Source organism: Macrosteles quadrilineatus, unplaced genomic scaffold (assembly GCF_028750875.1).
Source record: "Macrosteles quadrilineatus isolate MER2022 unplaced genomic scaffold, UCM_ALF_1.0 Scaffold_7__1_contigs__length_78375512, whole genome shotgun sequence".
Taxonomy (NCBI): domain Eukaryota; kingdom Metazoa; phylum Arthropoda; class Insecta; order Hemiptera; family Cicadellidae; genus Macrosteles; species Macrosteles quadrilineatus.
Window position 1 is genome coordinate 41862825 of NW_026542600.1, and position 27337 is coordinate 41890161.

General features: G+C 36.7%; 1 protein-coding gene across 1 annotated transcript in view; it reads right to left on the minus strand.

The window, feature by feature from the left end:
• The window catches only part of LOC128999177 (uncharacterized), a 45138-nt gene that overhangs the window by 10021 nt on the left and 7780 nt on the right, over positions 1-27337 (minus strand). Inside the window, exons 2-9 of the mRNA XM_054425577.1 lie at positions 15638-15818; positions 7048-7229; positions 5587-5790; positions 4684-4796; positions 2886-3049; positions 2290-2442; positions 425-492; positions 83-163 (exon numbers count right to left, since the gene is read on the minus strand). Of these exons, the coding sequence (XP_054281552.1) occupies positions 83-163; positions 425-492; positions 2290-2442; positions 2886-3049; positions 4684-4796; positions 5587-5790; positions 7048-7229; positions 15638-15818 (1146 nt within the window). The remainder of the gene's footprint in view (positions 1-82; positions 164-424; positions 493-2289; positions 2443-2885; positions 3050-4683; positions 4797-5586; positions 5791-7047; positions 7230-15637; positions 15819-27337) is intronic.

Genomic DNA, 27337 nt, shown 5'->3' on the forward strand with positions numbered 1-27337 from the left:
GAAGAACAATGGGTTACAATTAGTAAAGGAAAGCTGTTATTAGCATATTTGATATAACAAATCAATAGCAAGATTTACTCACTTGCTTGTGTTACCCAGATGTTTCCTAGAAAGTTGGAATCACTACAGAGAGATGTGTTGAAAAATATGCTTGATGTAAGTCCTGGAAAAAGATTACTACAATAAATAAAAAGAACAGCAATTTTAACAATAAAAGTTAAAAGACACAAAAAGTGGTTAAATGTGACTAACGAGCATGTTGAAGAATAAAGCAAGGATATAGTTTGATGGTATACTGGTATATAATAAATTGTTACATTTACAGAGTTGCTTTTACTATAAAGGTTACCTTCTTAAAAAAATCAAGAAACCTACACTCTAGTTCATGTTAATGTCTATTAAAGTAAACTACTTTTATATTTACCAAGTTGGAATTCCAGAACATTTCCACTTCTAAGTTTCATTTTGATGCATTTGTACACTTCTTCGCCACTGTAAAGATACAGAACTGTTTTACAGTATACATATTATAAATATGATCATCATATTCCAGCAGCATTAAAGCATAGCATCAAATTGTGAAGTTAGTTTCATCCAAGTAATGTAGAATTAAATAACCTGCTGCCTATAAATAACAATAATTATTTTTAAGAACTGTAAAATTTGGATTCAGGGATTAGTACACTGTAAAGGGTTTGATTACATTTTGTCACATAATGATATGTTAAACACAGTGTAAAGGATAAAACCATTTGATGAGTTACTTTACAAATTTAGAGTGAGCAAAATTTGTTTTCAACCTACCTTATGTGTGCCATAAATAGCTAAAACTTATAAATTATAATTTTAATTTTTTCATCTGATTCATCTAGATTACTTTTAAGGCTTGTACTCACTAGGACACCCGGTCGCTTGTCAACCGGCGACCTGGTTGACGAGCGACTAAGTTGATGATCGTTTTATTGCCGGGGGTACACACTAGGATACCTAGCACTTTCAACCGAGCAGGAAATCAAAATTTGGTGGGGATGGACTGGGTTAGGTTCTGAAATCTGGTTCGAGCTCTAGTTGCACTGACCTAAGTGTTGTGACAACATGCCCACCTACGAAGAAGAGATTGCTGCCGCAGTTATAATTCTAATTAATTGCAGTAACCATAGAAGAAGCAAGAAATTGTTCAAAAGATTTTGGGCTAAAGGGTGGCTTCAACGCAGACACAGTTACAGCCACATGGCACTTCTACGAACTTTGCGAGATGATAATCCTCAGGATTACAAGAATTATTTGAGGATGTCAGACGACAATTTCCGTCACATTTTGCAATTGGTGACGCCTCATATTGGAAAAAAGGATACCCGATTGAGACAGGCAATTCCCGCCGAAGAAAGACTCGTAGCAACACTTCGATATCTAGCGACTGGAGCAGTCTACAATAGACTCAAACAATCGAAAAACCCCTCTAGCTTGAAAGAGACCACGTTTAGCACTAGCACTGTTTAGTTTTGACAGTTGACACAAACAGTGTACTGCGCATGCGCTAGCCGTCTTTAGTTGATCAACTTGGTCGCTGAAGCGTACACACTCTAGTTTTTTGAGAAATCTGATTGCCCGGCGATAAAATGGTTGATCGGAAACCCCCAGGTTTTCGATACATGTCCGAAAACCAAAAAGTTGCCTGGCAACCTACAAATCGCCGTCAACCAAATTGACAGACACGTACACACATGGCGATATTTGTGCAATTTGGTCGCTCGTCAACGAAATTGTTAGACACGTACACACACGGCGATATTTGTGCAATTTGGTCGCTCGTCAACCAGATCGCCGGTTGGTAAGCGACCGGGTGTCCTAGTGAGTACTAGCCTTTAGGTACACCTACAGTGTTAGCAAAACGGGAGTTTCGATGGAGACCAGGTCAAGTCCCTTCAAACGCACGCACCCCCACATCTCTCCATCGGCACTCCCGTTTTGTTAACACTATATGTATTTAGCCCCTCCTACAAATAAACATGTATTTATTGGTTAACTAACATAGTTAATTTGTTTGCAAATCTTTCACAATCTGAACTAGGCGGCCAAAATACTCAATTTGTTAACATTTTGTTATTAATTAAATTATATAGTTACAGGCACAACATTGTTCCTCTTGAAATAACAAGTTGTTCCTCTTGAGGACAAACAATTTGGCAACTGCTTAAAATTCAAACTCTTTAGGTATGTGCAGAAAAGTATTTAGACTAAATAAACAACAGTTTATTTATTAATTCAGACTTGAGTATGATAACTTACCAGCCATTTTTAGAAAAGACAACAAATCGTTCTTCATTTACTGCCTGTGCGCATCTCATAGTGTAGGCGTTATAGCTGTAATGGTCCTTGTACGTGAGAGAGTTGAAGTCTATGTTCAGATGCTCCCATTTACCTTGGCTCCAATAGGGGAAACTGAAATTTAATTACCATGTTTTACACTTATGAAGAACTGTAACTACTTAACTACGACAATATAAAGCATTGAAACACACATGTCTACTTCATTAGCTTTTCACCTGGGTTGTGACATTGCTCTGACAAGAATGAAAGACTAAAGATCTTCTTCAAGAGCTGTTTCTTCCTCTTCGGCTCTCATCTTCACTATTCAAAAAATTCATAAAATATCCCACTATCATTTTTTAAATATGACCTGGTTGACTGGTAACTCTTCCTTATTTATTTTATGTTCCTACTGCCCTGGGCTGAACCCTTTTTGGAAAATTCTTACTTTCCTACAAAACTCTTTCACATAAATTTTTTTGCAGTCTTCTTTAGCTTTCAGGAGGGTATTATAACTATACCTTATCTTTTAAGAGTAGTGGTAATATTAATAAGTAAGTCGGGAATAGAGTTACCTGCATTTACTGTTGATGACAACTGATGGCCAATGTACGCTAGGGATCGCAGTCAAATTCCATGTCATGTGGCCGTAACTAGCATTGTACAGGTCTGACGTACATGTGGAGTCACTGGAAAAAGCCATCATGATACTCCCTCTTTGTTCATCCTCTTTGTAGAGCTGAAAAAATCATAAGAAATTAATTATCTAGAAGCGTAAATATTCAAGCATATATTCTGAGATATTATTATAAAATGAGAGGGATATTGATGTAAATATGTGGATTAACTCATTTAGAATTGTTCCAAATCTTCAAGATCCCTATAGCACTAAGGGGCTTCTTATTTAGGAGTCAAAATTTCCATTTTTGATAAATACAGAGACTGCAGCATTACTATTTTGTCTTGAGAGGTGACTCAAAAGGCGGGAGAGTACATATGGTTTTTCTCGTGTCTCCTCTTCTAACACCCATTTTCCACGTCATCGTAATAGCCTGTTTTTTTCCATTTCAAGCTGGTGCACTTGACAGATAGACTTCGCTGAGTTGGTAGTCATGAACGAGCAGAGATTACAGGTTAAAATTGGGTTCAACACCTCCCAAACTCCCGGAGGGTGCAGGAGCTCAAATCAGCTTAGCCAGAAATTACCTGGCTGCCCTTTTAGCTGGTGAAAATCCCCTTATTTGTAGTAGATTAGATTGGACCATGAGAACTCTCTCCGAGGCCATTGCTCTTCATTTATGACTTGTGAAAAATTGATGCTGTGGATGCAAGGGAGCACAGACAGTTGGTCTGTTTAACTTTTGCTTTGGGAAGTTTTTTTGGGGGAAACAAAAATATTCTTGGGAGCCAATCCATACACCAAACAAGTCAAAAAGCTAAAATTGGAACTTTTTACTTTGCGTGGTGTGTTTATTGGCTTCTAAGAATGTGTGTGTGTTACCCCCAAAAATATAAGGTGCCAAAACCTACCTGAGGTTCCGAAACCCCAACCATGAAATGGAGGAATAGCCGATACTCCCTACACCTAGCCATGACAATATCAAATAGGTTGAGAATCGCCATTGAGTATCAATGGAATCGTTTTGAGAAGAGGTTTAAATTTAGATATAACACTCTGCTGGGTTGAGTCCAACAAAGGTTGGACATACAAAGAAGTTCTTCAATAGTTACGTGCTCATATAAGAAAAATAGTCTGGGTTCTTCAACTGGGCATACAGTAGACTCCCTCTTACCCGGACTCCTCGGGACCGAGGCCAGTCCGGATAACGGTTTTTCCAGTTAAACGACGTCCCCCAAAACTCGTTAAAACAGACCGCTTAGATGCATACTGTATACAGTATTTGACTTAAATTTAGGTGAGCATTGTATCTAGACTCGTGATCACTGGTCTCAAATCTTTCCCACAAGAACAGTCGTTTCAGTACCGCCCACTTCCTGCCGATCTAGTCCGGTTAAACCGATGTGCTGATAAAAGTTGTCCGGTTAAGGAGATGTCATTTTCGCCGAGTGTAGTCCGGTTAAAAGGTGTCCGGATAAGAGGGAGTCTACTGTACATAATAAGTAGTGGGAAAGCACACAATATTTTTGATTTGCCATGGAGCAAGGCTCTCATATTCTTCTCCTTAGCGGACAACAGTAGAAGTAACTCTTTGCAGTGGCTTTTAGATCCATCTAGCACTGTTCCCTTGGAGATAAGGGTTTGGTTTTTGGGTAAGGCTTTGGTGAGTCCCACAATCCTTAAGAAGATTCCTATCTCCTTACAAAAAATATTAGTACCACTAAAATCAATTATTCAAATTTGGAAGTACTCACAGCACATCTATACAGAGGCCTCTCGCCAGTTGCAGGTACATTAGTCTCCTGAAGAGCAAGGAACCTTTGGCCATTCGGTCCCGGCCAATCACCCAGACAGTCAAAGGTCATTTCTGTAACAGACAAATTTCATGAATTAAATAAATTATCTTACATTATAATAAAAGTCATACAAAGTTGTAAAAGTTTCTTAAAGAAATTCACTATCTGCATTCAGCAGATGTTGATGAGCTATAAAAACTTGTATGTAAATAATTGTCTAAAATTTAAAGGCCACTTTTTTGTCAGCTAGTCTTCCAACCAGGGATGCCTTTGGCTGTTTCCAGTCATTGTTTGAACAACATTAGGCAGAAATAATCTTAGGTAGGAAAAATAAAATAAAACCTGAATAATAAAATAAGTGTATAATCAAAGGATTTTCAGATTTTGAAGAACTAAAATGCATTTAAGGACTGACAAGAAATAGATTTGGGGGTGCAGAACAGAGTCAACAAACTTATGGGCTACATTTGGCTGCTGTTTCCATTACAACTGCTGGAATATTCTTATGGAATATTCAGCGGCCTTTAATGCAGGTGTTATCCATTAAGTTGATATAAGATAATAAGACATAAGTAGCTTAGCACCAAGTATGTTTTATCAGGGATGAAAAACATATCTTTCTCATATTTATAGTATTGTTTTTCTGGCTGAATTGGTTCTGTTATTTCAAACACGATTTTTATCTTAATTAATACAGAGGTCGACGAAGGTTGAATTCCAATATTGGATGAAGAGCCTAGGGAATCTAGTCAGCAACTTTTAGATAAGATGGTGGCTGACCAAAAACATATCCAGTATGTACAGCAATTAAAAGAGATTTTCAACAAAAAATATGAATGCAGTTTGGATGTTCACCCCTACCATTGTACTGATGAGCGCACCCCTGGAAATGCACCTCCAAACCAGGTCCTCCAGTGCGGTCAGGACAGTTTTCCAGCTGAGACACAGAAGGACTACATTCCACTCGGTTATCTGTCTGGTTGTACAAATTGTATGTAAACTTGTACCTTCCTGCTATCGGACAAAACATCTTCCTGATGCTTCCTCCTCCAATCTCTCTTGTGCCTGAAACAAATTTTACCTGGTATAAATTCAAGGTACCAGCTCTTAGATAAATTAAAGTAACAGAACATATTAAACAAATATTTTTGTTTTTTAAAAGTTCTTCATTAGTGTCATATTTTCCCAAGATAAAATTTTGAATTATTAAATATAAGCCAATTGGCCAAAAGAAGATGGAGGGTCCACTGGAGCTTATTGTATATAGGAACATTGATGTAAACAATCAGTATATGACTGTAGTATGATCTAAAGATTTTTATGTTTGCTCAATATTAAGACGGGTTTTCCAAGGTACCAAATTTGGCTGCCAAATACAGCTGTGAATTTCTGAATATGTCACGCACGTTTTTAGAGCCTGTGTTTTTCAGGGTGCAGCTCCTGCCTGATTCCGCAACTAGGAAAACAGCTGTACATGACCCTTTTATAAAGAGTCAGTGACAAAAAACACAGCAGCTGTATTTTGGCAGCTAGGAAAATCCGCCTTTACTGTAACACAGTAATGTAATACAATAAAATGGCTGGAAAAGTTAGGGTTAATATGGGTTCATTTTAGTACTTCACTTTTGTATTATGAGAGAATGCTGTAAGCTTACCCAGGGAGGAGTTTCTAATCACTGTTAAACATAGGGTTTCCAACATTTCCCAGGGTTTACAAGTTGGATACTTTGAAACTATACCTTATTTGTAACAACTCTAAACCAACTCTATTATATTACATGTGTAAAAGGCTAATGTATATTGTCTTTAGTCTTTTGAGGAGTCAGTGGATTACTATTTTGAGGTCAAATGACCGAATATCGAATCCCATAGAGAATCAGGTTTATTTGACTTTAAACTATGGGCATTTATGACCTAAGTTAATTGCCTATAAAAGTTATATTTTCATTAATACGTGTATATTCAAACTGATTGTAAGTAAAATAGCAGTTTTTTTTTTAAGTAAAATAGCTGGTAATCAGAATAAAAAGAACAAATGAAAAAATAATTAAATTATCAATGTTTTTTATAAAAAAAAATTTTATGTTTTTTTGCTGCAAAAATGGTTAAAATTACTAAAGATTTGGTTATGACTAAACTGGTGCTGTAAAACTATTACCCTCTCTTCTGTCCTCAATATAACAAAGAAACCTGCTGGGGGGAGAGTGTGATAGGACTGCAAGAGTTGAAACTTGCCGTATTATAATTTTAAAAAAACCCAAAAATGGCAAGTAATAATAAGAACCAGCATGATTTTTGTTCCTCAGTTAATGTTTGACTTACGGAAGAGATTGATCTCCTTGTGTCTGCCGCTGGCCAAGTCATCTCCCTTGGGACATGTGTTGCGTGCAGCCTCTTCCGTCAGATAACACTGATCTAGACATGTAGGGCACGTGTGAACTTGCAGCACATTGGGCGAGTGCAGCTTCAGATGAAAACATCTTATACAAGCAGTTCCATTAAAGCTGCAACATACAGACATTCCAGTCAATAACAATAGAAACAGGAGGGTTTATATTAGATTGTTGCTCTAAAAGTTGCTGCATAAAATAATGATATGTTTGCTAGTCGACGTGGGCCACGGTTTGAGGAGAACCAAAGTCAAAACTGTTATTCTATCTCCAAAAAATGGCTATGTCAAATGTTTCCTCCTCGGAAAAGCATTAATCCAGCAAAGGACATTAAACTTTCTGATTTTACCATCTACTTACATTCTTGAGTCTTTTAAGCCTTGTCCACAAACAAACTCTCATTTGTTTGCGCAAACCTGATGTGTGTTAATAGATGTGTGCAACCCGAAATCATCCACATGCTCAGTTCTAGCCTTGCATATTGAGACTTACATCTATAAATTATCAGTTTGTCTTAATCCGAATCAAATCAAAATCCCAAAGTTAGGTTTGTAAACATTGTTGTCTTCGGCACCTGAACCCATTGACGTTTTCACTTTAAACAGTTCTTTCCGACAAACAGTAGGCCTACTGATTGAATGTATTTTTTTGAAACTGTCTTTTCTAGCTTCCTCATCATTGGATTTATATAGTAACATGTCATAAGCAAGATTCTTTATCATGGTCACTGCATTCTTTGGATTTTACTACAAACACAGAACACTTTTATGAAGTTCAATTTACTCATAGAAATTCTTTCTGTCGTACATCGGTTATTTGAACAGCAGATACACACACTGAAGAGTGAAGAAATTACAGACTGGCTGAGTAAGATGTCCCAAAATGTGTACATATAGGTGCGCACATATCGAAAGAGTGTCCATATGCTCCAACCACAGACACGAGATGTGCGGTCCTTGCCGACATTGGACGTCTTTTGATCAAACCTCACATGGCGTTGTAGAAATGTACATGCACATTTCAATTTTGTTCAAATCTGTGGTCCATGCGCTCACATTTAAACTGTGCACATCAGGTGTGTTCCAAATGTTCAGAACTAAAATTAAATGGCAATTTAATTTGCAACATTTTTAAATTGTAGAAAGGGAAATTTTATTAAACTGAGTAGAATATCCTTTAACAATGTTTGGTTGACGTAACACGATTTGTGACGTTTCACAGGGTGAAAAACCCTCAAAAGCTCAGGTACTCTTTTCTGTGTTGGATTTAAAATTGAATGGTTAATGCAAAAACTGAATTGTTAATCCGACTGATTCAACTATTTTATCATTGAGAATGTAAATCTATAGGTGAGCTGGTAAAGCACCACGATGGATGGACTTATTAATGATAGTGAAAGAACTAGGATATTAATCGTCAATGTCGCTGCCGTTGTCATGATTATCATCACACAGTAAACTACCGAATCCCTTCTACAGTAGTATATTACATTACTAGTCCTGAAAATAGTCGTTCCCGTGTGAGACAAAGTCGAGATTGGGATTACCATACGAGTACGGTAAACACATTTTGGACGAGTGGCGTACAATATTTTACGCTGTAATACTACTCTAGGAAAACTTAACAATAAAAAATCCTTATATACCCACCAACTAAAGGACTAAAAATCACTACTCATAACCAACCTCTAAGAGAGGTCATGTTAATTTTATTACCACTCATTGCCAAATATAAGCTGGTTGGTGTCCGGTAAAAACTCATTACAGTACAGTAGTATGTAATGAAACCCCATTTGATTAAGCTGGCGGCAAACAGCTGTTTTCTGGACTAAATCCTTGCGTGGGAAGTTCGTTAAAACATTGTAGTGTGGCGTAAATGTTATTACAGCAAAGAGTGCTAAAACCAATTAAACATTAACTAGATCAACAGATTGAACATGGTTTTACTTTAAATTTAACACTTTTGGTCTGTTTGGCCAAATTGATGTGTTTCTTAACATACAACCTTGATCTCATTTTTCAATCGTAAGTTCTAGATTTAAATGGGAACTATTAGAAAATGTTCTCTGTTTAAATGGCTTATCTGTGGCTATTCTCAACATGAGTTAAATAGTGAAGGCTATAACAGGCAATTGAACCTCATTATCTTTATTATATGATTCTATTATACACTCTTTCACTCTTTCACAGTTAGTTATGAGATTGAAATTTCCCCAAACTTCAATTTTAAGAGGTTTTTGTAGCATATTATTGATTCTATTTTTAATTATTCTAATCATGTCCATTTATTGGTTTAGGAATCAAACTTTGTATCATCAAATAAAAAAATTAACTATGCTCTGATATTTTAAGTGCAATACATTCATGAAGAACTATAAAGGAGGCGAGAAGAGATGATCCAACAGACTGGATGATGTCACAGGATATGCTAATTAGGCCAAGGTCTCAGAGAACAATTTTGGCTGAAGAATTGACAGAATATAGGTACCAGTAACTCACAACAAGCCAAAGATGGGAGGGCTTACACTATTCTTATGTAATACCATACCTTTGGAATTCATTAAGGGAAGATTGGATATTAAAATATTAGTTACAGTAAAAAATCTATTAACTCCCCACCAACTGCATACGATATAACAAAACAATTCTCATCTAAGTTGTTATTTCTTAGGTTTGTGCAATCACCCCAAAATATCTTGCCTGAAAGTAAAAACTCGCTGTGTGAATGAAAGGTGTGTCGAGATAACCCTTACCTTAGAGGTACTGTTTTTTACCTGATGCCGAGTACGAAGTTCCAACTACACCGTATTGTTTGATTAAAGCAATTTCAGGAAAAAACTAGAATTTACATCTTAATGTTGTTTTAAAATTTTCAGAATTGTCGCGGTTATTGCTATTTATTTTAATGAATACTACAAGAGTAGTCAGTTTATCAATATGTTACAGTAATTATTTTATTTATAGGCCTAAATACTTTACATCGCAACAGTAGATGTTACTGTAGCTTTTATTTATTTATTTATTCTCTCAACGGTAACACCATTTTTACATTGGAATATACATCAAATAGGATTAAATCACTTTATAAACATAGCATAATTATTTAATAAATATGAGCAATAATAAGAATAAATTAGAAAGCAGCTTTTGTTATGGACAGAGTATGAGCTGTATACTTGAATGGGTTAGACTTCAAATCTAATAAAGTTATATTTTTTTTAGTCCAAAAATTTAATTTATATCAATCTCCATATGAATGAAACAGTTAAATTCACATTGTGGTAGGTGTAGTTATTTGTAGTTTAGGATCCACCAGATCTGACTACAGCTGACTGATTGATTAATAATGAGCAAATAATGAATCCGAGACGTGGTTTGGCTCTGAAAGCCAGTGTACTGTACATCATTATAAGCTCATTTTGCCACATTGTTTTTATGAAGAGGCGAGATTCGCCTGGGAATGCTTGGCGACATAAATGAAATGACTACATTGAAAACCAGGACCGAAATTGAGCTGAACCAGTGCAAATATTTGACCCTGAGGATAATGTTATAAATATGCTGCACTTAGTATGTTTTGAGAGGTGTCACTATACAGTATCCATCGCAAATCTATACTGCAGTTGTCACACTATAGTCATGATGTTGATGTATCTGGTAGTCAACAAAATAATCTTGTATTGGTCACAATCATTTTGTCCCATTGTATCAAGCACATATATTTAATTAGATCTATTAATTAGAAATTAACAAAAATTAATATATTCAAATAATCTTCAACTAAGTATAGAAAGAAAATAAAATTGTTTATTTTACTATCTCCCCCCCATACACAAGTATTTGGAGAAAATATTGTTTTTTGTAAAGATTTTCGAGTTTTGGGTGAATATATCGAATATCGCTTTGAGCCCTCCGCCTGAACCCAAAAAATTGGTTTTTGACTTGATGTCTGTGTGTGTTGATGTGTACATAGACTACACACGTGATCTGATTTTGATGAAATTTGGTATGTGGTCACTAATCAATCCATGGTTTTCCTATGGTTTCCCATTTTTTAATTTATTAGTGATTATTTTCCCATAAACGCCATAAAGTAGAGAAAACTGATTTTGACAAAAACGGCTGGAACGATTTGTATTAGAATTTAGTAAATTATGTTACTTTCGAATATAAAAAAAAATGTACAACCTCTAATCCTGTAAAAATAACGTTTCAATGTTATTGCAATTTTTCGTGATTACATGAATTTTTAACTGATGGTTTTTTGGCCTCTGGAGTCATCAAAACGAAAAAGCATATCGGTCCCGGTTCCAGGTCTTAGGCCTACGAGAACGAGACCTACGGTAATAGCTTATTCCCCTTATGGGAAATTCACTAATATGCTTTGTTCATAAAATCGGTTGAATTACTTTACCATGCATTACAAAGGGTTGTGTTTTTTTTTATTCACCAAGAATTGTAATCTTGTTTAATTTGTTACGAACTTAAATAGAGACAAACACAAGGCATAAAATACTTCTAAGTCTTCTCCTCATATGAGTTTCGAGTTTTAACATTTGATTCAATAATTGTACAACTTTGTTTTCGTGATTTCTGTTATGGCGTCTACTTAAATGCCCTTCAGGTCTACTGAGACTCCCCCTCTTTGTCTTGTCGCTGAAACCGGGGAGGGCGGAATTATAAACAATGCCCTTTGTGCAGTATAACAATGAAATATTGTAGGTCAGCTTGTGCCTTTCTCAACCGTTGTGTTTACTGAAATTGCGAATAGCTACGTATCTCGGCCAGTTAAGTGGAACTGTTGTCAAACCCAAAATATATGCGAAAGGAATTGTTAACCAGTACAAAAAACTGTTTTATAGAGTAAATTTATCAAATAATCTATGATAAAACACCAACTTTATGTACAATAGTTTACAATTTAGCTATGTTTCTTTTGAAATCTAGGACCTTTAACTGTTTTAGGTTTAAGGGGAGATCGTAAACTTTGGGACCAAAGTTAGAAAATCAATTTTCGAAAGTGGAGCAAGACGTGCCGGGTCTCGTGTTACCTCCCCACGAACCACAAACCTTATCACCACAGATTATAGAGAGTAAAAGTTTATTCTATAGTAAACCAAGTACTCTCCTATCACCAAGTACGGGGCCTCTTGCTGAACCAAGACCCGGTGAATTTACCAGTGCACCCTGCACACGGAATCCATTGGATCCCCCGCTTCCCGCAGCATCAGCCATTAAGTGTGGATACCCGTAAACGAAACGCGCAGTTAAGTTCTGATCTTAATGCAAGCGGAACATACATTCCCATTAATAGTGTATTAAGTTACTAGTCCGGAAAATAGGTGTATAACAGACGAGTATGGGAAACACATTTTGTACGAGTGACAAAGGGCCTACGATATTTGTGTTGCCATACTACTCTAAACTAACCTAACAAGAAAATACTGTACAACTACGTTATAAGGATGTCCCGTAAGTAAACATCCAAACTCCAAGAAATGGTTATATGGGTCAAAACAAAGAAAAAAACAACAATAACATTTTTTTTTCAAAATAATTTCGTTAACCAGATATTCGCCATTTTTCACATCAACATTTTGATCATTGGATTGATCATACTGATTTTTATGAAACTTTGTATGCATGTTGGTCATGGTGAGCGAAGAATTGTATTTGAATTTATTTGTACTAATAGAAACGATAAAATGTTTGACTATTGAATTAAATTAACCGTAGTAATTTCAATGTTTCAAAACTTGATGTATTATAGCCACTTCATACGACGTCACGTACAATTCTACGATCTGAAACGTCTAAAAGCCATTTTACGTGGAGCCAGGGAGCCTTATTAGATCAGGCAGCGTCTTTCTACTGGACATCATGACTCCTGATGCTGATGTCGGAATCACGACATTCCCTTGGAGGTCTAAAATCGTGTTATTATTTTGTGGAGCCGACGTAATTCTTTATCCCAACGATTTGAGTTTCCGGCATGCGGCAATCACCAAGTCGCCACCTCCAAATTACCTGGTTCCGGCGGCTCCTGTCCCCCCTGTCCCCTGGCTGTTCGACGTCCAACTAAGTTGCCATTGTCGGAGATGAATCTGTTTCAAAATGAATTAACCGTAGTATAATGTTTTCAGCTACTACTTTACCACTTTCTGTCTTTTACCATCAAGGAAATTATTTTGTGAACAACGTTTTAACAGCAACGTACGTAATTTATCGTTTTAAAAGTAAAAGAAAAGAGTATTGGCGAAATACCCCCGCCGCAGCAAACCTGCAGACTAAGCGAATTTCCATTTGCCTGATTAGATTTACACTAACATTTCTACTTAAAAATATAACATTTATTTCCTATTTAAATAGAATTAGTTTAACAAGTACTTAGGTTTGCTGCATCAGGGAGGGTAAAACAGTTTTTTTTTTTTTGTGAAATGTTAATAGTTAGTAACAAATGAAAACATTTTCCACATTTGATCAACATATGTTCATAAACAAGCAAACTACAACAGTTTACTTGTTCTCCATAAGAATAACATGGCAATTTTAAATTTAAATTTTTTTTATTTTCTCCGTAACCATTAGGCGCATAATAACGCTTCAATATACTAAATTATTTGTTTTTTAAGCTCTGCAAAATGGTTTGGAAAGAAATTGCAAAATTTTATGTTTTTTGGGTAAAAAATGGGAAAACCCTATTTTTACCCCCCTAACACCCCCCGTTCCCATAGTCCGATCATGCTGGTTCGCGAACTCGTTCAAATAAATGTAGGTTTACACGTTTATACCAAATTTCATCAAAATCGGGTAATTTATGCTCGAGTTATCGTGCTAACGGACACATATATATATAAATATATATACATATATATATATATATGAATTTGAACGGATGGTGTTTTTGGCCTCTAGGGACCTCAACACGAAACAAAAATCGGTCCCGAGTCCAGGTCTTACCATGAGTACTACGGTAATAGCCCTATATGGGAAATTCGCTAAAATGTATAATGTAAAAAGTAATAATGTAATGAATATACATTCCGTATATTCAATGGAAATTGTTGAACTTGGTGTTGTCACGTTGCTTCAGGCTGAGGCGTTGTAGGCTGTTATCAGGGAACGCAAAAAACGACGATTTTCACCATAAGGAGGGAGAAAGAAATATTCTACGCCTTGGCCAGTTGAAAGTTGAAGCCCAAATCGACTGACTCATTTTGCAACAGTATGGTGGATGGTGCGATACACTTAATACATTTATAAAAACGATAAAAATGAATCAATCAATTAAATACGTTAGAACGATATGTACGGACCAATGCAGTCCTACGAGTAAAGTAGGCGACAGGATCCAAGCTGGTAGGTTGAGATAAGATAAAAGCTATTTGAGATGATGATTAAACGGATGTTGTTGGGGTGGTAAGACGATGGGACAACCGACACGGCGCGGCGGCACGTCGGTCTAGAAACATAAGTCACCGTCTCGAGTTACACGACAAAAAACGGCGCATAGCATAGAACAACTGGGCACATGGTGGTGACCGGCTCATTGTGTGACACCTACACTACTGTATGTTCCTATTTATGTTGGCTCTACTCCTATCAATGGAAACCAACCATAGTGTAACACCTGCACTACTGTCTACTTCTGTTTTCGATATTATATTGTCCCACCGTCCTCTATCTCGTAGGTTAACTTTTATGAAGGTATTGTTTGTCTCCCTCTCTGGAGGTTGTCATATATTGCAATATTGTAAGCATCTCGAACAGGTTTCGATAAAATGTTCTTAAACATTTCAGCTCTGTAACTACATTTATTAGTGGAAGATGGGTAATTAGCTATCCCCGAGTTCCGTTAATAATTAACCAGAGTATAGTGAAATTGGTACTGTTGCTTAGTCACACTGGTTGGCTTCCCTGCTAAGATTCGTAGAATCAATAAAACCTTATTCACGACTTTAAGCTTACCATAAATTTAATTGTTTTGTTTTGAAGTGATACTGAACATTATGCTACAAAGTACTAGTTTTGTCAACTGACCAAACGAGTACACGTACCGCGCTCCTTTTAAATCCAGCGAAACACTAATATGACGAAATTGTAAAAATCTAATGAAACCTGAAACAAAGATTTTGAAGAGTTAGGTCTTCCCCAATCATACTGTAATTGGCAAATTTGGTGACAAATATAGGAGTCACTATGTGTAACGAACTCTGTAATTCCGACACTCCGTCTCAACCTTATCCTAAAACATTAAGGTGCAATTTTGTGTATTGGGGTGGCACACGCGCACGAGCCCACAAGCTACCTGTGTCAGTAATTTTCTACCCTCGGCGCTCGCTGCTGTTGGTAGTTGGTGACTCATCAAGGAAACAGCAGCGAGCGCCTATGGAGGGACTGACCCAGGTAGCTTGTGGGTCCGTGCGCCACCCTACGGTACACACACTAAAGAAGTAATTTCTTCAAAGAAAAGTCTTTCCATTTCTACGACAACCTATGACAGCGAGTGATGACGTAATCTACCTGTCGTTGAGGATGACGTTGTCGCCCTCGCGTTGGTGACAGAGGCCCCACATAGGGATCGCCTCCGCGGTGATCTTGACTACGGAGTACTGGATCTGGGTCTGCGCCCCGGAGGTGATGGTGATGGTCTGCATCAAGTACTCGCCCTGGAGCTCTGCTGAGAAGTAGCAGGATCCTGCACCTGTAACAAAAGCATAGTGTCATTAATAGTACATCAATGTTGTCTGTTTAGCGATCATTGTTGGAACTGTTTGTTGTAAGTGAGCCCCCCCCCCCCTATATGAGTGGCTCTGTAGGAGGGTTGACTACGCGACCACAATCTATGCCGCAACTAAGTAAACTAGAAAATATAGCATTTTTTTGGTTTCTCGACACAAAGCTAAAATCAGCACCTTCGAAGAAGTAAAATGTCTTCGTGTTTTAAATTCTCATTACATTTATATGATTTATTCATTGCTTATTCATGTTCTTCTACTGAGATCCAGACATTTTCCCCTTATATCTCAATAATAACCACTTGTTCTGGAATTTAGTATATTTTGGAACATAAAAGAAAGGCGATAAATGTGTAATATAGTTGTTTTGAAAAAATTAAGCTAGTTGTGTTGCAACTGCTTGACGGATACTACATTGCTGGGATGACCATCAAAGGCTGTCTGACAACCACCTGACTCTACATAATAGCCTATATGTTATAGGACAGATTGTCATTTGACACAGATCATCTCACGGATTTACCACGGGGTTGTTGAATTGAGTACATATTGTTGCTTCTTTGTAGCTGGGTTGTTATTCTATTGTGACTTTAAGTTACCATGCATTAATTGCGCCAAGCTCAAGCCAGGTAGGGGTAAGTTGCCGGCAGAAGGAATGTCCTTGTTTACGTGTCATCCTGACCTAACCTACTGAATTATACAGTCAAAGAGGGTCGCTACTTGGCTTAGTTAAGGGACGTATCTGGTGGCTCCCAGTAGTTGGCGCAATTCAGGAATACTCGACTACCTGACTCAGGTCAGTTGGCACAATTAATGCCCGCCTGGAAATAACATCGAAACAGTGAACAATTGCTGCTACCGACTATATCTCACGTGTGAAATCACAGTAGCCTACATGTCTCAAGTGAAGAAGGCTAGTCTATGATGAATCGTGCTTAGAGGAGGTTGAGGCTGGCGACGACTCTTCATTCTCAGGGAATGTTGCAACAAGGCCAGCCTGCAACCCGGTTTGTTAAACAAATATGAGAACGGAAGAGTATCAGAAGACGACGCCGCCCACAGGAAACCGTTAGAGTAATTGGTGTTTCATAACTCTAGTGATCTACTTGGCCATGGTGTGTGTCGGTAGCTGAACATGGAGAGAGGAAGTAAAAGGTGAAAATATTTGTGGATAAAAAAATACGTTTAGACGCGAAAACTGGAAATACATGGATCGAGATTTTAAATATTCCATCGATTTAAATCACCCGAAACGTGACTAGGATAAAACAATCATAGAACTAAGTAGAACCTTGATCGAATATGACTCGAGGTTGTTATAAATGTTGACTCCTTATCGAGATTTGCAAAAATAAGTAATATAAAACAAAGTTTATTTGAAAATGACATTTGTTATCAAGGGATTTGTTATCGAAGGTCTTCTTTATCGACGTGTCACTGTACTTGCAAAGAGAGACAAGTTTGGTATTAAAATACCTACAAGGTTTAAGTGGCAGGGAGTCGAAGTTTAAACTGCAAAGTCTTCGATGGAAAATACCTAGATACAAGTTTGATATTGTTAAGTTGGTAACACTTGCGATATTATGTGTCCCGGAGACTAAAAAGGCCAGTTTAGGATTGCAAAGCGCGCGAGTTGATTTATCAAAGAAGGCATTCAGCAATGCGAACGTTAGTCTCCAGTCTCCATATATATTGTAAACAGTCCATGAACCAAAGCATAATTATACAAATAACATGTAATACATTTTGTAAAATATTGGTTTAGTAAATAATGAGTGAATGTTTTAAGCGCCCTCTTAAACTTGTATTATCTTATAAAAGACGTAGTTTGGTTGTAGTCACTGGGAAGTAAAAAGTAACGAGACTATAAGGACATCGTATCGTAACTTTGACTTTAATCAACGTTCTGTAGCTTAGTACAGTTACAAATAATATAAATCTCAATGTACTGTTTATATTAAACTACTAATTGCAAAAACTATGAAAGCGTTAACATTATCATTCAAGTCTACTCTGTCTTTTTTACAGCATATGTATTTTTTTACTTATACGTGTTTTAAGCAGTTTTAATTGGATTGATTTCTAGGGACTCAAAAAGGAAACAACCGCTTCCATGCTTCTTAAGTATTAAGAAGTAATTGAAGTTATCTTTAAAAAATGTTTTAATTTTGTTGTTCCCATTTCACAGCATCACTGTGGTGAAGGGGTTTTCTCTTTTAAGAAAGAGCAGTAGAGCTTCAAGATTAAACAAAGCATCTATATTAAATAAATTATACTCATTGATACGTTTAGATAACGTGTCATTGCATAAAAGCGAAATTCCCTATATGGGCACTGAGTGGTGCACGGTGGTGGCCACTTAATAACTATGGGATGGCCAATAAAAACAGTGTTACAAGATTTGCACTAATATTGAGATATCATCACACGGCCTATTAGGGAGCGAGCTAGAGTAGTGGTTAGAGTGCGGGACTTCGGTCCCTGAGGTCCCGGGTTCAAATCCCGCCAAATCACCAATGGATTTTATCTAAGTGATAATGCCGCAACCCCTACTCTAGCCTGAAGTAATGTGAAAAACAATCCCAGGCTCGTTCCTAGCATCCTAGAAAAAAAAAACTGTGTGGTGCAGAATGATTTCTGAATGTTTATGTAACACATGAATCAGATTAAGCACAGAGTATGATGCATATAATCTCAAAAACATTTCTGCATCATACTGTGTGCTTCATCAGATTCGAGAACCACATAAAACTTTTGAGAAGTGTGTAATAAGAAACTGCATAGATAAGGAAGGTCACAGAGAACTATTTGATACAAAACTGCATAGATAAGGAAGGTAGCAGATAACTATTTGATACAAAACTGCATAGGTAAGGGAGATAGCAGAGAACTATTTGATACAAAACTGCATAGGTAAGGGTGATAGCAGAGAACTATTTGATACAAAACTGTATAGATAAGGGAGATAGCAGTGAACTATTTGATACAAAACTGCATAGATAAGGGAGATAGCAGTGAACTATTTGATACAAAACTGTATAGGTAAGGGAGATAGCAGAGAACTATTTGATACAAAACTGTATAGGTAAGGGTGATAGCAGAAAACTATTTGATAGAAAACTGCAATAGTATAAGGAAGGTAGAGTAACTATCGAAGATACTTTGTGCTGTAGATACATGAGACGTTGAGTAGGAGATGGGGAGATGGTCGACGCAGTCACTGGTGCGTGTGAGGCTGTGGTCAGTCTGTGGTTACTGGCTAGGGCATTACTCCTCGCTCTTAACATGCAAGTAAGATCAAATGAATAAACAATAACATGAATTATGAATTGATCCTTGGGAATAATCATTGGTCCTGGCTATAAGATCGACCACTGCACTGTTCGGCAGCAACCAGTACTGTTTAGTAGTAACAGTCACTCTTAATTCATGAACATCACGCAACTAGACGTACGAAGACATAGTACTTCAATGACTGTTCCTTTTAACCTTTAAACGTGCAAAAAGGCAGGCAAACTCGAACTTTCAGACGTGCTTTAACGGTTTGGCAATTTAAATGAAAAGTCGCACAGATTTATTAATACGTACAATTTAAACTTGCAAGGTGCAATTTCCGTTGGATTCGGTAGAGGTTTTATTATACTGTACCGATATAAAAGATGTTAGGTGTATTACATCACTCTATAGTTATGGATCTGCATCCATCATTGGGGATTATTATTATTTACTATGAGTTTCATCAAATGACCCTATCTATTTATTCTTCTGGTGAGATGAAATTCACGAGTAAGCTTAAAGTTAGTTAAGAGACGGACACATTTTGAAGATACCTGGTAAAGTTCTGGGTTGAGCGGAAGTCTATCTCAAAGTTGTTCATAGCCAAAGATACACACAATGATTACCAATTTTGTAAATTGAATTGCCAATTATTGAATCCACAATAAAACTACGTTGCGGCCGTGGTGCGAGTAAATTAATTAGTTAGTAAACCACAATTTGCGGTTCGGTTGCTAGTTGTTAGGTATATTGGTGGATCTATGAATTAATAGAATCTGTGGTGTCGGTAAGGAGGGATATTGTTTTGCTTGGACTCAGCAATATTTTACGATTTTTATTCAAGGAGATAAAAATAATCCTCACATTTAAAATATGTTTTATCCTCCGTAAAGCTAGTCTTCTCAACTCAACAATGAATACTGTTTCACTTATTGGAAGGTAATTGTTCATACTGTATAATTTGTAGAAGAACGACTTGGTTTGAGGTTTGTCTGTGCTTCAGCGTTTTAGGCGTAGAGTCGACGGGAAAGAATTATCTTACAAAAATGCACACTTTAATTGTTATGCAATTTTGAAATTGGTAGAAATTAATTTGCGAAATAGTATGTTAAAAATTCTTGTACCTGGTTTAAAACTTATTAATTGTAAGAACTATTCCCAGCATAGAACAACTGAGACATAATACGAGTATAGATGATGAATATTTGGCTTTGATACAGGAGGCGAAGTTTTCAAGGAAATGAGAAATGTCCCGTCTGTTAACATAATAAGATAAATGACCTACAGTAAACATAATATTATTTAATTTGTAAGTGGCATAAATAAATATTACGATTTTGTGGAAGTGCCGCATTTTTCTTTAGAAGTATTTTTAAATACTTAAAGAATATTTGTAAGAAAAAAATGAATACGAAAAGATCGTGAGTCTGTGAAAATTAGTATTAGTGTCTATTTTTAGTCATTAATTAGTCATTAGAATGACTAAAATATTATACAGTTAAGGAGACGTTTAAATATTTCTTTTCTTTTTAATTCCCGTAAAACAAGACCATTTATTAGTCACTAGTAGATAAATTAGGTATATTCCACTAACTAGTGGCTACTAGTGGCTAAATCTGAATATCCTACTAATTGCTATGTTATGTAAAAGTTACTATAGAGGTGAAAACCTGTATATTTTACTGGTTGCGATTTCATATTAGCTACTATAATTGTGGTTATAACCTGTTTATATTATTTATTACTATATCTTATAGGCTACTAGTGGCTAGCTTATCCTACTAATTGGATTTGGTGGCGGATTCTCCGAGGAAGATTTTCCACTTCACTCACAAGACACAAATCAAGCGATCGTAAACTATTGTTTTATACACAATCGGCAATAATCGTCCTCTATGGTGCAGGAAACACCATAGATTAACCCATTATAAAGGGGCTCGTTAGTTGCAACGGTAAGTTAATGAAGAGCAGCGTGTGATCGCGTTGGTCTCAATTAACCCTCAGCAGTTTCCTACAATGTGGGTCTGGTGGCCTATAATCCTCTCCTCCCAAAAGGTTCCACTTTTGTTTGGCAGTGAATAACAGTGGAATTCTTAAAATAACGTCCACCGCAGCAAACCTGCAGACTAAGCGAATTTCCATTTGCCTTATTTGATTTACAATTAAATCTGTTTCAATAACAGTATATAAACGAGTACCTAGGTTTTCTGCTACAGTGAGGTACTAAGGTGTGTTTTTTAGTAAAATTATACCTTAGTAGGCCTAAAAAGTAAATAGATTTGCCAAGGTTTATCAAAATATATACACAAACAAGCAAACTACAACAGTTTACTTATTCTCCGTAAGAATAACATGAGAATTTAAAATTTAAAATTTGTTTATATTTCTCTGTAACCAAATAACCGTACAAAAACACTTCATGTACTAAATTATTTGTTTTTTAAGCTCTTAAAATGGTCCAGAGAGAAATTGAGAAATTTTATGTTTTGAGGGTCAAAAAGGAAAAAAACCATTTTCCACCATAAATCCCCCCATAAAACCCCGTTCTCATGGTCCAATCATGCTGGTACGCAAACTAGTTGGAATAAACGTAGGTTTACACGTTTGCACCAAATTTAATCGAAATAGTATAATTTTTGCTCGAGTTTTCGTGCAACATATATATATATATATATATATATATATATATATACAGGGTGATCAACTCAAGGAGGCCACCATTGGGATATCGGAAACGGTAAGAATTAGAGGAAACTTTAAATGGGGGACATTCTTTTATTTTTTGTGGAAGTTAAAAATATGATTTTAGTTTTTAAAAATTCAGCCGCCATTTTCCAAAATGGCGGCCAACTTTGAAATTTCTTATGGAACACCCTGTATTTTATCATGTTTTCGGATAGAACATGCAATTTTAAAACTTTTTTATTCTTGACAGTTTTTCGATAAACCCACTCGTTTAGGAGTTACAGCCTATGGAAAAATGACTTCCGGTATACATTTTACATCATGTAGCTCCAAAAAAAGTAGGTTTATAGCGAAAATGCGAAGAGAAAATAAGTCAAATAAGTCTTAAAATTGCATCCACATTCCATTAAGACCATAAAATACACAGTTTTCCACTTTTCAAGTTTGCCGCCATTTTGGAAAATGGCCGCCATTTTTAAATAATAGAATTAATATTTTTAACGAATTTTATGGACTTTTTGGAATGTGGATCCAATCTTAAGACTTATTTGACTTATTTTCTCTTCGCATTTTCGCTATAAACCTACTTTTTTTGGAGCTACATGATGTAAAATGTATACCGGAAGTCATTTTTCCATAGGCTGTAACTCCTAAACGAGTGGGTTTATCGAAAAACTGTCAAGAATAAAAAAGTTTTAAAATTGCATGTTCTATCCGAAAACATGATAAAATACAGGGTATTCCATAAGAAATTTCAAAGTTGGCCGCCATTTTGGAAAATGGCGGCTGAATTTTTAAAAACTAAAATCATATTTTTAACTTCCACAAAAAATAAAGGAATGTCCCCCATTTAAAGTTTTCTCTAATTCTTACCGTTTCCGATATCCCAATGGTGGCCTCCTTGAGTTGATCACCCTGTATATGAATTCGAACGGATGGTGTTTTTGGCCTCTGGGGACATCACAACGAAAAAGTAAATCGGTCCCGGGTCCAGGTCTTAGGCCTACCATGAGATCTACGGTAATAGCTTATTCCCTATATGGAAAAATCGCTAATTAGTGATACGTCCAGAATGAGCTTCATTATTCACCAGAGGCTACAATGATGTAGACTAGACGTCGCCGTGCTAAAGTTATAGCCAGTTGGGACAAAAGATCGAAAAACGGAACCTCTTCTAACGGACATTTTTCTGTGTCAATTGTATGACTAAACTAAGTGAAAGATCGACATAAATACAGTACCTTTTCGATTACACTGTCATAAAATAAAAAGTAAAATTTATGCTATACAGGTTGTTTCCAAATTGTCTGGACATATTTTTTTGACTTGTTCCTTGGGCTAGGACAAACATAAAATGCCAAGTACGGGTCTAAAATGCCTAGATTTCTGTTTGTCGGTCTGTTTGTGATTTTTAAGAATTACATTATATCTTGGTCATTTTTCAAGACAGAATGTTCAAAATTGGTAAAAATGTGTAGTTTAGAAGGTAAAAAGAGCTTAAAAAATGTCTTTTCCTACAGTTACCTAACAATATACATGTTCTCTCACTGATTTGAGAAAGCAAAATGGCCAATTCACTCATCAGTGAGACAATGTTAACATTGTCTCACTCTAATTACTTTGTCTCACTCCAGATTTGCAGCGTGAAGGCACGAAATAGTCTTGTAGTAACATGCAGTCAACGTCGTATGCGCGCGAAATACGTTGGCAGCACTGGCTGTAAATCAGCTGGTCAGCTGTTGTACTGTTGTATTTGTCACTTCACATTAAATGTTATATTAAAAGTTCACTTCTGTGTAAAAATAGGTTATGTTTCTTCACAAATTATGGTAACAAATTATGGTTTTATGGTAACTGTAGGAAAAGTATAATGTGCAACTCGAGTTCAAAGTACAATTGCCTCACTCGAGAAACAATTCCTCACTCGCCTACGGCTCGTGAGTAAGGATTTCTCTCGAGTGAGTCAATTGCTCACTTTTCTCACTAGTTGCACAAATAACTATTTCAATATCTCAAGCCGTTTCAATTTGGCGGCCATTTAAAATCTGTAATGCCAAATTTCATGAAAACCGTAATTATTGAGAAAATTGTTTTGAGAGCAAAAAGATAGAGAATTTCATTCCAAATCAAATGAGAACTTGTTTGTTAAAATCGGATGACAAACAACCGAGTTATCAGTTTATTCTACATTCGATTATGCAATTTAGGACTGCCATACTGCTATGTAAAATAGCAATAACAAACCTATCTTATGTCCAGAAAATTTGGAAACAAACACCCTGTATAGTACACTTTGCGAGAGGCATACTCAACTGTTCTGGTTGTCTCTAAATAAAATACCGTAATTAGTCATAATTCATCTGCCGTCAACACCACGTGTTCGCCATCAGTATACAAAATTTGGTAATATTAAAAATTTAAATTTTCGTGCTCGTGTAAGGGTTTGTGATGACTCTTCATGACCATAGACGATTGTTACTATTGTTTGGTATCACGCCTGAAATGAACATTAAGGTACATTGACCTTGGTAACCTGACAAAAACCGGATCATTATGCATTACAAGAATAAAAGATTGGTTGCAGCTTGTTCATAACAAAGGGAACTTTAATTTCCGATTAAAACCCCCATGTAGAGTTTAAGGCTTGTAATATATAGATAGATTCTGGTTTCAGCGTTTTAGACGCTCACCAATATACGTACAACCGGACAGGCAAATCTAACCTTAAAATATGTACATTGTATACATCTATTTTCATTACTACACCAGTCCCGATCGGTCCCGATTCGCCTATGGAAGGGTATTATTTACCAAATGGAGGCCAAAAGCGTTGTCTATACATTTTATCGTGGGTTTGAATCAAGTCTGAAACACGCAAACATAGTCGAAAACAAAACCACAGGACAATGACGTTGAAATGGGTGATCGCACCCGTCCTTGGTACATGCTTCCCGCAGTGTACCAGGATGCATGGAGTTGTGTACCAAAACAGAAAACCAACCACCAATGTGGCCGTTGTAATGTTCTTTATGAAGTTGGAAAGTTGGCCTTTCGAATTATTAAAAATATATTGTCTTTCATAGTTCCACGCCTTAACAGATTTTCTTTTATTTCTCCTTTCACGACTTCTTGATCAGAATCGTACGTATTATTAAAGTATATGGAAATACAAAAAATAAACGTCTAACAACACTTGTAATAATATATTTACACCACTGTTGACTCATAAGACTCATACGTATAAAAGATGGTAAGTGGAAGTGCATCACTTACCATCTTTTATATGTATTTGCCGTCTTGTGAGTCAACTAAGTTTAGGCCTAAATACATTATTACAAGGTTATTAGACGTATTTTTTGTTTTTTTTTTACTTTAAATTTTCAGTTTTGTTCTTTATATTTGAATGTAGACATGGAGAATACAAATTCTGTTACTTGATTGTGTGTCAGACTTTTTAAGGAATTTTGAAATGTAAAAATTAAATGTTATGGAAATATGTAGTATCTTTATGAAGAACACTTAGGTGTACTAAAATAAACAATAATATCAATTTAATATTACATCCTATATGACCCGATGCTTTGTGTATAGCTTTCAACTCTTAGGTGTCCTGGGTGTTGTTATATGACAGAATAAAACTAGAACACTTTGACTGAACTATTATTTCAAAGGTGTTCTTTAAATTGTATAGCCTACACTTAAAAGTGGATTCCGTCAATGGTCAGAATAATATATCCAAAGACTTCGTCCTCATAACGTAAGTAATCAAGCGATATTTTACAGTGTTCAAGGAGAAATTATTACTTGCGTAGTGTGTTTTAATTGTATCCTCTTAAAATCTGCTTATAGTCAAGTCAATTTTGCCTGTATGAGTACACGCCGAAGTCATGTATGGGAATGAAATAAAACGATTCCATTCATACATAAAATCGTTATTAAGTAAACGTATGCTTAACAAAGAATCAGTTGTCCGGGCAGCTTTAGTTTCAATCAATAATTTCCATACAAATTTTCCACAAAAGGGTACCAATTAAGAGCAATCACCTGTTACCTTCAGCGGGGTACCTGATATAGCTAGGGGCGCAACACGAGTGTTCGGATTTTAGTCTGTATGGTGGAACCTGTCTCATGACCCTTCGTCTACGTGCGATTGGTCTGAGCACTGAACCATTGACCAGTCCCCATATAGACGAAAAGTCAGGAGACAGGTTACATCACACAGCCTTCATGATATTATCAGCACAATTGTTGTCCCAATGAAGCGAGAGACTTCGGGTTTCAAACCCTACTAATCGCCAACGACTTTTAGTTATGCGGAAATTACTGTGTCGTGGGCATTCGACATTCGCGGACAGAGGTACCTGCTCTACTGGGAGACGCAGACGATAAATCAGGTACCTAGGCGCAACTCGGTCCTACCCTGGCGAATTCTTCAGCCGAGGAGTTGACAGTTTTATGACTGACGCTCCTCTGTCCGTTTCCCACGTTGCAGGTATTAGGTCCTAGAAAACAAAAACAGTTGTCTAGCCGAGCGGAAAAAATCACTGCATTAAAATCTCCTTTCACTAAATATGCAGAAGGTACCATTGTGTGTTTCATCTGTAGTCTACTGCAAATGAGAGTGAAACAAATGACGACGGCGGCGGTAGTGGGCAGTGTGTGAGACTAGGCCTAGATCCGGCCCATTGTGGACCGTGGCTACCCACTACGCCTGACGCCCCCATACCGGACGATGCTCCCGAGTTTCACCATGACGTAGTTTATGTAATACGTTGCTGTGTTACTTGGTCGTATAAATGTGCATATTTCGAAAGGTCAAAAATACCTCGTTTTCGAGCTGTGGCTCTAGTACAAACAATTATCTCAGGATAAAGAGTGAGTGTTTTTCGAAGGATTGTAAACATGGGTCGCAAGAGTGTCTCCAAGCGGACACTGATTTATGGCGGTCCGCCGGGATTTCGCCACTGGGGCGGTAGACACAGTCAAAGCGCCACTGCCAAATCTACCCTACCTTAAATGCACCGTCATTGCGCCAATGCGGCATTTCTTCAAGTTCATTATCAGGTTAGGTTAGGTTAGGTTAGATTAGGTTAGGTAAGGTTAGGGTTAGGCTAGATTAGGTTACATCCCATCTTTCACCCGATTACCTGGCTACCTGGGGTAGCGTGTGGCACAATCCTGGTGCGTGCCAGGCTAACCCTTTTTAACCCTCACATAACTGGCGCAATCCGGGTCTACCCATTTAAGGAACTTATACTAACAGAGGAGTGTGATTCCCTCTCCAATTCCCACGCTTCCTCACTTAATTGGCGTATAATCCTCGAAAGGAAGTAAGATTTCTGACCCTGTTTTTGAACAAAATATGTAGATCGACCGGACTCTACCGTCCGTTTTCCAGTACAAGCATAGCATAACACAACAATTCAGAAATTAAAAGGTCGTCGGCTGCAATATGTTTTTGTAACTCTTTAGAGTTAATATAAGATAAAGTGTCTGAGTTATGGTAAAATCGGCCTTCACATGT